Consider the following 12,949-nt stretch of genomic DNA (forward strand, 5'->3'; position numbering starts at 1 on the left):
GTAGCTAAATAAATGGTCGGAAAGCCCGGATGTACGCCTCGAAAGGTTATGCAGCCTGATCGAACGATTGATTCTACATTTTACTATCAAAAACTGATGAGATTGAAGCAAGAAATAGAAAAATACGGCCAGAACTGTTCATCAGAAAGAGCTGCGGCTTCCTTCAGGACAACGCTAGAATTCACATATCTTTGATGACTCGGCAAAACCTGGGAGAGCTTGGCTGAGAYGTTTTGATGCATCCACCATATAGWCATGACTYCGCACCATCGGACTACCATTTGTTTCGGTCAGTGCAGAACTCTYTTAATAGAGTAAGGTTGGCTTCARGAGAAGCCTATGAAAATTACTTGTCGCAGTTTTTCGCCGAGAAACTAGAATAGTTTTACACTGATAGAATAATGTCTCTAGCGGAAAAATACCAAAAACCGGTCGACCAAAATTCATTATAAATATGAAGAAAAGTTGAAATTTGATTAGAAATACGAAARGACTTTTTCAACCACCCATACTAATATTCTAATTTTTTCCCCTCGACTTTTCTTTGACCAGACCCCGAAACATCTTAATGAGGTAAAAGGAGGACATGCGCCGTWACTTTTCACAAATTGTGGGTGCTAGTATATTGCTTATATAAATATAATTAGTATATCAAATTTAAACGTTATGTTAGTGACCGCGAAGTTATGTTTCCATAATAAGCAACATGAAAAATAATAATGAAAGTGATTCATCGCAAGTTTAATTATTTTTTTTTCAACAATCGTTGACACTCGCTAACTTTTAAGCTATAKGTACATAGCCTCGGAAACCAACAACATCCACATATCCGCTATCCTCAAAGCACACACCTTCTGCATTTCCACGAGCGCGGGAGTAATCCTTTAAGGTGGTCGCATAGCGTCGCGTTTGAGTGATTTGAATGCTGAGCAATGCGCTGTCGTGCCAACAACAGGTAACACGTTGCGTCAAGCGGAGGTTAGCTTGCCCTATATGGTACTTARCTTCTCATGCAAGCGCTGCAAAGATGTACAAACGTGCAGCATAAAAAAGTATTTGCACTCAGGTACATCTCTTGCCACCCAACTGTTTAGAGTTTTCCACCTGCAACTTGAATTTTTTGCTCGTCACCGCGCTATTTCATGGCATTTGATGGCGGATCCACACGAACGCACCGTGACATTTTAAGCAGCAAATCGAAATTCCAAGTGCTGCCGTCATTCAAGCAACAGAGTCGAGTGTTGCACAGTACTAAAGCACCAAACGCCAGACCCCAGACCGCAGACTTGATGTGCAGTTGTCAAAACTGCATTCAGCTGACTGATATTTCTCATCGCTTTCGCTTCTATGGCAGGCTAGTCACGCGTCTTTGTCGTTGAGCAGCAATGTCGAATGCAGCAGCTCTCATCACAGTATTTACAAATGTCAGCGAATTAATGACTTTTACGTGCTTGGTCGCTGACACACTCAACTTTTTGGATTTTTCGGACTTCTGCTTTATTGATTGATGCGCAAATGGGCCTTGCAAACATGCCATGACAAACGGATATTGAAGGGAGGTTGAGTTTCGAAAATTCGACATTGAAACTTTTGTCTTAGGCATAATGCTGTGAGCTGAGCTATTTAGATCGTTTATTACTATTTTCGGATTTATACCCCGGAACAGTTATCCTACCTACTGGAATACCCTTTCAATACTCCTTAAAATATATATAAAATATTGCATTGACTACATTATATTATTTTAGAATGTTCAGCATGTTGACGTAAATATATGTTTAAAATATTCCCACTCAAACTGCTATGCATTTGCTTAAAAATTCTGAAGTGTGAGCTAACAACTTTGCAACCGCCTTATCTAAATAATAGAAAGGAAAGTAAGGAAATACAAATCAGCAGCGTTGCAATATTCCTCCAACTACCTTGCAGCTGTTGCACGTGAGACAGTTCTGTTTACGACGACTGCAGCTACCAAATTACCATGCTTCAACTGAAAAAAAGCAATACTCAATGGCAAGCTAAAACCAACATGCTGATACACTCTTCACCAAACAAAAGTTCTCACTATGGACAGCTAGTAGAAACTCTGATTGTAAGGCACCAGTTGTCGAACTTCTATGGTGGAGAGTGAGGTGGACACAGCAAGGGACTTTCCGTTTTGTTATACAGCCTTTGCAAGTATGAGGCTGAAACATCTCCAGAACCAGAAGATATAGCTGAAACGGACATAGACACCTCATTTGTTGTCATTGCCCATGCCTCTGCACCTATTAGTAAGGCGGACATTATAGAGTTTGGTTTTTTACTTTACTTCTCAATTGCCTATTCAGTCCGATGTAGCACCTGTTGGCAAATTGTATTCTACGTTAGATTTCGAGGCTGGCATGATTGTTGGTGTTAAAACTGGTTCCAAGGTAGACGAAATTTTGTACGGATTCCAAGTTCCGACTTTCAACAGTGACGTGGGAGTCAAGTCGCGTGTGCGACGACAAGATACGCCAGCAGCTGTACACTCTTATAGAAGATTGTACCTGCTCGATTAAGCTCTGTACGATAGGGAGTCGCCTTCGCTGAAACCTCGTGTGTTATTGAACGGCTCGGAGAAGTATTTCCAGATAATGCGGAGCTTTTGGTATTATTTTGGTATTTTCGGTATTTATTGCCAATCAGCAGGCTGAAGAAGTATTGCCTCCCTAATTTTAGTATGCTTTGGACATCAGTCACTAGATCAACTCTGAAGCTTCTATAAGGTTAAGCTCCGGCATTGAAACCTTTTGTTAGTCACCGCATCTWTTCGTAGGATATTCGAGTATTACCCCTGGCAGCCAGCTTGTCAAGCTCTTCATACTCACGCATTTCGGCATCTCTCTGTTTTTGTCTGCAGCCCTCTTCAGTTCTCGGTGTAATGTTTTTACGATCCAATATATAGAAGCTTTCTAGAGTGTCTTAACGGACCGGCGTTCTAAGTTATCCAAGTGCGATCTCTTTTAAGATCAACCTCTTAACGTAACCTAATACATTAATTTTAACATTTTCTATTTTRGTAAACAAGTAAATTAGGTGAACTTCCAGGTTTATAAAATTTGCTATTTAGTCTGACATATATCGATGCGAACCCTTCTTCCTACTTCTAATGAAAATTATCTCTGATATTCATTGCATTTTTAAAATTTGCGGTGAATGACCACTGGATTTTCTGTGAAGCCTTTTTAAAGAGAATAAAAAATTCAATTTTAGGCTAGCCGTTGATGACAACCTTTGTTTGACCACCACTTTCTAAGCACTTCGGTATTGTCTGTGTTCATATGCACATCTGGTACGTTCTGTTATATTCGACAGTCTAAACTTAAGTACCGTAAACATAAACCTACTTATAACTGTAAATAATACCATAGAAGTGGCGCGAAGCTCTCTACTTTAGCAGCTCAGTTTTCCATACTCCTAATGGAACGTGGGCAGCATGCAGCGTGGGTAGGGGGTTTTGAAACCCTCAGGTAAACCCTTTGATAGCTGGCTGCTGATACACAACAAACAATGCGCAACGAAAACAAATCGAAAGCTCCATTCCGAACACAATGGCCGCTGAAATTCACACAAAACATATTCGGCAACAATAAAATCGACTTGAATGCTCGTCTTATTGTTTTCGGTGTTAAAATATGCTTTCCACGTTAACGCCACAGATCGCTTGTAGCGCAGCGAGCGCCTRAAGGGGTAGGAATGTGAGAAGCCGTTACAAAGCGGTGTTGTCATCAGCAGAGAGTTTTACTTTTCGTAGAAGTGAATTTATACATACCTCGAGTATTGTTCAGTTATCAGTATTAGCGGCGGCATTTCGGTTATGTGCAAGTGGAATGTGTAAGGTGAGCCTTTGTGTGTGTGGAGCCATTCAGGAACGGTATGTAAATGCAGGTTTTTGCTACTCTACATTAGTGAAATTTCAGAGCAAATGGAATATCAATGTGAAATGGGATAAGTTATTTCTATTGTGATTGCGCCGGTGCATTGCAGGCTAACTGATTGTCAATCTACATAAATATGTCACCACTTACGTAAGTATGGCATACTTTGTAAATGTCTTGAATTTGTATGTATATTAGGGGAACGCATAGCTTCCTTGTAGGACAATACGCTGGTGTTAAAGTGTTTTGATTTAGGCAAACTACGTTCCCATTTTTCAACAAATTGCTTTAACATTCAATAGTCTGGTGCAATGAGAAGGAATTGAAGGCTGTAAAACTCATCAAGCTTTTCTTGTTATTCTCAACGGTTGTATCCGTAGTAGGTAAGGGGTGATATGAAATTCTATTTTAGCCAAAGGTAAAAGAAATTATGATTTTTCATAGAAGCCTATATGAGACTCTTCAAAATTTAATATAAATATCGACGGAGTGCAAATACAGAGTTTGTCCGGAAAGTAATAAGACTAAGTCGATTTMAAAAATCGTTACAATTCTTTAAAAACTTTCAAAATAGGCTCCTTCTGCGTCGATACAGCGCTGCCAGCGCRACTTGCAAGCATTGAGGGCGTTACGGAAGGCATTCTCCGAAATAGCCTTGAGAGCCAAGGTGCATGCTGCTTGGATCCCCTCTGTCATTGCAAAACGGTTGTCTTTCATCGGTCTTTTCAGGTCAAGGAAAGAAAAAAATTCCGGGGGCCATATCTGAGCTGTAGGGCGGCTTCGAAACCGTTGGTAGGTAGCTGTTCAAAAGAAAGGCGACGTGAGTCTAGGCGTTGTCGTGGTGCAACTTCCAATGGGCAGCCATGTCTTGTCGGACTCGACTAGCCCTTTGTTTGCGTTTCGTAGAACAAATTTATGGTGGACGATGTCAAAAAAGACAATTAGCATCGTTTTCAATTAGGATTTGCTCATTCAAATGGTCTTCATCAGCGATCTCTTTCCGGCCCTCCAAAAAGGCCTGGTGCCACCGAAACTCACCAATTCTTGCTAAAGCAACATTTGGATAAGCCTGCTWGATCWTATCRARCATCCSCSYCGCCGATTTACCGAGTTTCAMACAGAATTTAAGTGCGTACCTCTTCTCTAACGAACTTTGCATTTGCGGCTTGCGCCACTCACAGAAACACGCCCGCGAAAATGCTTCTYCTGATTCTCCAGGTGCTCGGAGACAACCGACCAGTCGTTCGTGAGCTAGGAACGCCTTTTACCGAATCCAGTCGGTGCGCGTACGTTCCRAWATATATTAACGGCGGAAGAAAATCAGTAAGCTATAAGATAAGCATTAGAAATTCTTCTCACTAGTTGGTCTTTCTTACAGGGATGATCAACCCATATATTCTTAATTTTTTATGGTGCGGCGTGTTCATTCCGAATTCACTTAGTRTTGCTTGTTTATCGGTTGCAAATGCTGCTGCGCAACATTACAAATGTAGATGGGYGGAAGTTTGCTGCAAGTACTGGTACTTAAACGCCTTKGAAACATTTTGTGTGCTGTGAGTATATAAAGCAATTTAACATCCCTCCACCCTTGTTATTAAATGGGTATTGGAAATTCGGAAGGAATTCACGTTCACTATGAAAAATGGACTACTTCATCATATTCCCGCCCGTCTGTTGTCCGTTCAATGAATGTTCATTTAAATTTGAGCTGAAAGATTTTCCAAACTTCAATCTTCAACATATATCTTTCTTTTCGATTACACTGTGGAACTTTTTTATCTAAAAGAAATTTTTTTTTTGCCAAAATGTTACAACTAAGCGAAAAAACATCAAGATAAGGAAAAAATTTAAAAGGTCATAAAAAAAACTGAYACATACGAACGCCAAACCCTTTGAGGGTTTTACTATACTGACCTAGTAACATCACCCTGACTTGGAATTTCTCAACCCCCAGATTAGCTGTTGTATTGTGTTAGCATCGTTAGACTTTTAGCAGGCAAAGTGCGGCTTCAGTTCTTCAGATACATTTTCCCCAATGATTTAAAAGCGCTTTATCGCATAAATGCACATGAATTTGCCGAGAGAAAACACTCTCACTCAAGTGGCTATGYAGAGTGCRGAGTGCGCCAAGTAGCTTCCACCGGCTGACAGCTGCCAAGCTTTCGCATTTCGAACACTTTGCCTCAGCTTATGCTCCRCTGGCTTAACTTTTGCTTGCTGCTCGATACTTTCGCAACGCCTCGGCCACATGCATTTGGTCTACTTGGTTTGCTGTTGCTACACAAATTATACTTAAGTAATTTATTGGTCCTTAGCCGGCAGCAGCGYCAAGAGTGCCACTAACATATGCTTTTTGTTGGCACAATTCGCTTTTATATTCCTTACGCTCGCTCGAACCATTTCAATCACAGCTCGACAACTTTTCGAGCAGTTTTTTCCCCACTTACTTACTTCGAAATGTTTTCTCCACATTCTCGCATTCACCATTCTGCAGCGGTGGCTGCAGGCRGCAGCTTTCGCCTTCACTCTTGACAGTCATCAATTTGTTGTCACAATTCAATGCTGCAGCAAGTTGCAAGCAGAAGGATTAACATAATGGCACTTTTACACCACTTCAGTGGAAAGTTGTGAGTGAGGTCAATAGGCCTATATCCATTTTTATTATAAGCTTTCCATTAACGCGAATGTGTGCGTGTGTTTTAATGCTGCTTTAGTCTGCGCTGCGCCTGCTCGGCTTGATGAAAATAAATCACCAGTTTTTCGCAACTCTTCAACCAAGTTGAGAGCAAAAAATCAGCAAATAAGTTGCTAACGATTGGTTTGTAATGCCGAGCTTTACACTTTACGCTTTAGCAAGTTTCAATGGACCACTTGAGCCAACGTTGTTGTGCACACTGCAATGTATGTTCCAAGCAAGCTGGCAAATTCTAAGCGGCAGCGTGGGTATATTTGCCTACGAGGTGTAACGAACGGAGTGTATGAGTGTGTGAGTTTTGGTGGCAGCGAAAGGCGGCTGGTGCTAAAATTAGTAAGCACCAACAAGGAAGTAGTGTGCAACATCAATACTCCTATGTCTCTATTATACTCTTCGACAAAAGCATGTTTTTGATTCAAGGTTGCTCTRAGTTTAGAATTCAGAGTTTAGGGAACTGGTTCACGGAGTGATAATGTCAAAATCATATACGGAAACAGCGGCAACTCATTACATTATAATATTTATTATTTTTTAGAATGACATGAAAGGTTCCACATTTTAGTCTGCGACTGCTATTTCTAGTCTCTCCTGGTTTTCACACTTCAGCGTTTACATGATTTTGTAACCTTGTGGCATGTTTCGATATTAGAACTTTATTTTAGAATCTTTGAACCGCCTGGATGTATTACGGTGCAGCTCATCATAATACTTGAATTCCGTCCAAATGGGTGTTCACTGCTTGATACTAAGCCAGGATTTTAGTTGGCCCTTAACAGAGGGTTCTTTTCGATTCGAGGGCCAGATTACTTTGTTGTATTTTCGTTTTAGTTCCACAATTTTTGTTTTTGTATATGCTCCTTCCACTTTAACGTGGTATCCAGCGTCATACCAAGWTATTTCGTAAAGGTGGTGTACGGGATTACTTCATTCCCAATGTGTAAGGGGATATATGTAGCACTTTGATTTATTTATTTAGGTATGTCGCTAGTAAAAAAAGTACAAGAGTGGACCCTTCCTTGGGGWATAACCATTTTTAGTGTGTAGTGATTATCCTTGCTTGATTTTAAGAGGTTAAGTTAGTCTAGTAAGGTTCCTAGGAAAAAGTAGTCTTAATCTATGAAGTAAGCCATGGTGCCTTACTCTATCGAACGCCTGGGCCACGTCAAGAAAAACTGTTGTGCAGATGTGCTTTTCTTTCATCACAGCTTCTATTAGGCTTGTTACTCGATGAACTTGATTCATTGCGGAATGGTGAGATCTAAATCGAAATTGTGAATTGATATAAGCCGCTTTTCTTCAATTATGTTATGAAGTCTCCTTGTGATTGCAGCTTTAAGTAGTTTGAACAAAATAGGCAACAATGAGATTGTACAATATTATGTGGTCTCATTTGGCTTTTGCCAGGTTTTGGTGACAATGGAAAGTATGTGAGACTTAAGCAGGCACTTATTATCGATTTAAGCATCGATAATGCCTTTCACGTTAGATTTTTTAGTACATCAGCAGTCACCAAGTCGAAAGTCCTTTTTTTTAGTTTAAATCTAGTTTTTGTGATATTTTTCAGTTTTTTATTTGTTGATGGTTAGAATACTATRGGATTCAAAGGGATTGAACGTTTTAGTTAGCTTCTCTAAAAAAACCTCCGCCTTTGTTCATCTGTTTTGACCCAGCATTCGATTGACTTTCTGAATGTTGTATTGGACAATATTTGTTTATTAGTATTTTTTGCAGCTTTCCAAAGGAAATAATCTGTACTGTTGTATGGCGTTAATTTCTGAATATAATTMGAAATATTTTGATTTGTAAATATCTGTATTTCGGTGCTGAGAAGCTTAGTTAATTTGTTTTATAGATCTGAAATGTCTGATGAAACTTTTCCAAGCCGATTCTTGAATTTTTCTATCTGATAATAAGAAAAAAAAATTAGAAAACTGTAAGGTATAATCTTTTCAAACCTACCTTACCCATTATCTCCATTTTTCAATGAAGGTATGTAATCCCGTCTCAGTATTTTGTCTGGTTTGCCAAGGCGTATGAGTGAATAAAATAGCACTTTCCTGGTAGCAATGCTATCATAGCAAAAAAAAAAACTTCATATTAAATTAAAACAAAAATTCGAATTAAAAAAAAATTATAATTGGATTTGCTTTCCGTTCCTTCCTTTCCAGGTCTAGCCGGCCTGCGTCTGGTAAARGTCTCAATACCAGCTTTCAAATTTCGCGGCGAGTCTGCAATGCTCGAATGCCAATATGAGTTGAATCGCACAGGCGGCCCGCCATATTATGGCGGCGTCGGCAGCAACATCGGAAGTGAAGTTTTAGTCAGTGACGCTGGCAACCGACATCGCAGTTACACACGCACGCGCACACGCACGAACACACGGAACCGTTATGGCGGCAATATGCATTTCTTCGATGCACATCACTTTGTGGCCATGAGGCCGAAATTTACTCGACACAAACGTCAATTCTCCTACCATACGGAGCGACTGCAAATGCACCAACAGCAGCAAGAGCACCAGCAGCAACAACAATACCAGCAACAGCATCAAACCTATCCATATCAGCCATCGCAAAGTTACAGCAGCAGCAACAGCGACATAAATGGCGCTGGCAGTTATTATCAGCAGCAACAACAAAAGGAAGAGGACGAGCAACAGCACTACCCATATCAAACGCAGCGCTCTCCCTACGGGCATAGCGTTTATCGCGGCGCGGCCTTCAGCCAAGCATTGGGCATACCCGGCTTCAGTAATAGCGGCGTCAGCAGCAGTAGCAGCAGCAGTGGCGCGCATGTTGGCGCCAGTACCTTCACTAGTGGTTCGCGCGGTGCGATRGCGGAGGGCACGTCGCATCGCTACAAATTCGGGGACGGCGTCGATGATGACGAGGAGGCGGAGGAGGAGGAAGACGTCYTAGCGGAGGACGATGAGGATGAGGACGGCGAGGCGTTGTATGCCATAAAATGGTACAAGGACAACGAGGAGTTCTATCGCTTTGTGCCGAAAGCGCGCCCGCAGAAGACGAGTTATCGCTTTGACGGCATACGTGTCAGTGTAAGTATATATGCGAAATTGGCGAACTCTAATGGCAAAGGAAATTGGAAAAGGCGAAATGTGGATGTGTGAGTGAAAGTGTCACACCTCCACATTTGTTGYTACATAACAGCGCTTGCAGTGGCTTTATTCTTTTCGGAATTTAAATTTCTTTATTAAAATTAATTTTTCTATTATTCGCAGGAGGAGCACTCAGACAGTTGGCGCGTATTTCTGCGCGGCTTGACGCTCAACTCATCSGGCTTGTACCGTTGCGAGATCTCAGCTGAGGCGCCCAACTTTTCTTCGGTGCAGGGCGAGGGCCGCATGGACATCGTATGTAAGTACCACATAAACAGTGTTCCTAGAATGATTTATKTAATAGCAAACGCMRAWMTTGGGAAAAGGAATATTGAAGGCCACTTCGACTTGAGCATTTCTATTAATTGAATTGAGGTATTTTATTCGATATTTTGGGTTTGAAATCTATGGCGATGAAGCCTCTGTGATGGAAAGTGATAACCTAAAGTGGTTCTAGTGCACATCTAAATCCTTCTGGCTGATATTTTTAGTGTAATTGAAATTATTTGAAAGGATTTTTCCAGCTTCTATGTGATTTGCTACTTGTTGAAGGCAGATGCAAACCGGGAGAGGCTAAGAACTTTAATAACCAAGGGAGTGAAATGAAATCAATTTCATTTTACGAACAAGAGTTGCCACTTAAGCAAAGTGCCCTATGTATTTAAGGCATTTTGTGCGTAAGTCACTCGTTAGGTGGAAATACTTTTCATCAAAATTTATGCCCTACACAAACAATCAAGCCAATAGCCGCCTTTCAAATGAATTTACGTAGAAATGCAATCATTCTCCCGGAATTTCTAAAATTAATTTCCAGATTTATTATTCGAGAAATCCAGAAAGTGAATTTCAAATATTTCTTGTTATTACCGCACTTAAATAACAACAAAACAAAACAAGCCCGAACCGAACGGCAYCGACCAAGCCACCGCAGCACGCATTTGCATATGTATGCGGGCCACAAAGCAGAAATCCACCAGCCAAGTGCGTACATTTAAATGAAGAGTGTGTGTGTGTATGAGTGCGTGTGTGTGTGTGTGAGCGATATCAAAAGGCTGGAGTGCATAGTTTTGCACAGATTGAAGCCCAGCAGAGCTGCAGGTTCCGGCAGTTTTCGGCAGTTTTCGGCAAAATCTCCACTCATACATATTTATTACTTCATGGCTTGTGTGTGGATGTGGGCGTGTATGTGTRTGTGTGTTGTGCATTTGTTTATTCACTTCAAGTAACAACAATTTAGTGCAAGTAACCGAGAGTATCGATGCGATTTTAGGGAATTTTTCAGCAAGCAACAAAGAAGAAATATGCCAAACAATTTGCAAGACAAATACAAAAATGCAAAACGAAACCGGAGAAATAAAAGCAAGAGTTGGCAAAGATGCTGGGGCAATCTGTGCAGCGGTGCATTTGGTTGATTGCGCAAAGTTTACTTTAAAATTTGTGCAGCTGCCACCAGCCACTGCTCCATATATTCGCATTTTCTCACACATACATATAAATGTTGGTACATGTTGGTACATAACTGTACGGCTTGAGTGTGTGAATGTGAAATTCACTTTTTTACAAACCTACAGACAAATTTAGAACTCGACATAAATTCGAATTCGGCGTTGTCTTCTCACCCGATTTGGTTGGTGGAAAGGGCATCTARTTTTTTTCGGTAAATGGTTGACAATGGTTTGACGTGACGATGAAGTTGGGATTACCAAATAAAATGGAAAAAATCGAACTGATAAAGTTTAGTTTTAATAAAAATGACAGAAGAATCCATTCCCGATATAGAACGCTAATTTCATACAGAGTGATTCTTTTTTTTTTATTGAAAAGGTTTTTAATTGAACACCCAACACAATCCCACTAACTTCCACACACACACTATATATGTATGTATGTATGTATGTATTATCCCATATCACAAATGTAAAAAATTCCCTAGAAAGACCTTAGTTTTGATTTGACTGGCGTGGCTAAATTGAATCAGGTCATCATGTTGATCATCTGTATAAATTTTTATAGGGTAATATTTTTAGTATTATAAACCCGGTTCAGGTAAAGCGAAAAGTCCCCGACCTATCATAGTAAAACACCACAATAACAAAAGTTGCTTTACTCCAAATAATATGAATCGCTAATGTACCAACAGCTATCAAATTTAGACACGCGCCGTGTGAACGTCAGGGCTTATTAAAAATCAGTACCGCCATTTACATATGCGTCAGGCTTTTCAAGTGACCTATTATGACTCATATCAATGTCAACACTTATATATAACTTTGAGTGTCATTAGATTATTTTATGTTACAATAGATATCCCCGAGAGCGATAGAAATCATATCGGATATCTCTTCGAATACGACAGCATTTTCTTTTTTCAAAATAAGCGAAACCTCCATTAGTAAACTTAATATACTATGCACAGTTAGATAAAATGATTAAGTTTTCTTTGACTGGTGAAGAAAGGTTTAGCAAGTCCTGATTTGTAGCGATCCGTTAGTTGCTTCGTGTATGATGAATCAAAATAATACCAGGAATAATTTGAAGTTAATTCTTGTGCAGGATATAGCGCAAATCGATTGCATTTATATTTTATTAAACTGATTTCTTTTGAAATTCGAATTSAATTCGAACAGGTCGGCAATAGCGGGTGGGCGAAGGTCTGCAGTTTTTCCAAATTTGTTTGTGCTCTTCATCATTTTGCGATTTTATTATCTGTTATACAAGGACATATATCGTGACAAATAAATTATTGTCTTTCAAATTAATATTATTAAATGTATGCTTATATTCGCTCTGAACAGAATTRCCATCAAAGATACATATTGCGGTAATTAGGAGACTCATTCCGTTCATTAATTACATTTGTGGCGCAATGTGAAAGAAACTTAATTTGCTCAAGATAACTGTTTTTCCTTTAAAATGATATCATAGCGGTAAAAAGTTAATATCAAGTTTTTTGTTAACGAAGCTTCTAATAAGTAGATAGTGAAGCTTTATAAAATTTGCTTCGGTAATAAATGATATTACTTCACACATTTTCTAAACACCAAAAATCAAAAATGTAATATAAYATTATATTATATTAGGTCTACAACTTTTCTCCCGCCGTTTTATTATGTTTTTTGTTTTTTTTTGGTAAATTTAAGGCTTTATTGTATAAAAACGGTCCAAAGTGTTTTCCCTTATTCCCTTAAAAAGCAATGCTTATATAACACAAGATATGCTTTATGATCCATTTTTTTG

The 12,949-nt window shown here is 39.6% G+C and overlaps 1 protein-coding gene across 1 annotated transcript in view; it reads left to right on the forward strand.

The window, feature by feature from the left end:
- The window catches only part of LOC108972230, a 55,595-nt gene that overhangs the window by 18,122 nt on the left and 24,524 nt on the right, over positions 1 to 12,949 (forward strand). Inside the window, exons 3-4 of the mRNA XM_018938756.1 lie at positions 8,766 to 9,652; positions 9,836 to 9,971. Coding sequence (XP_018794301.1) covers positions 8,766 to 9,652; positions 9,836 to 9,971 — 1,023 coding nt within the window. The remainder of the gene's footprint in view (positions 1 to 8,765; positions 9,653 to 9,835; positions 9,972 to 12,949) is intronic.

The sequence above is a fragment of the Bactrocera latifrons genome, unplaced genomic scaffold (assembly GCF_001853355.1).
Source record: "Bactrocera latifrons isolate USDA-ARS-PBARC rearing strain unplaced genomic scaffold, ASM185335v1 scaffold_11, whole genome shotgun sequence".
Classification (NCBI taxonomy): Eukaryota; Metazoa; Arthropoda; class Insecta; order Diptera; family Tephritidae; genus Bactrocera; species Bactrocera latifrons.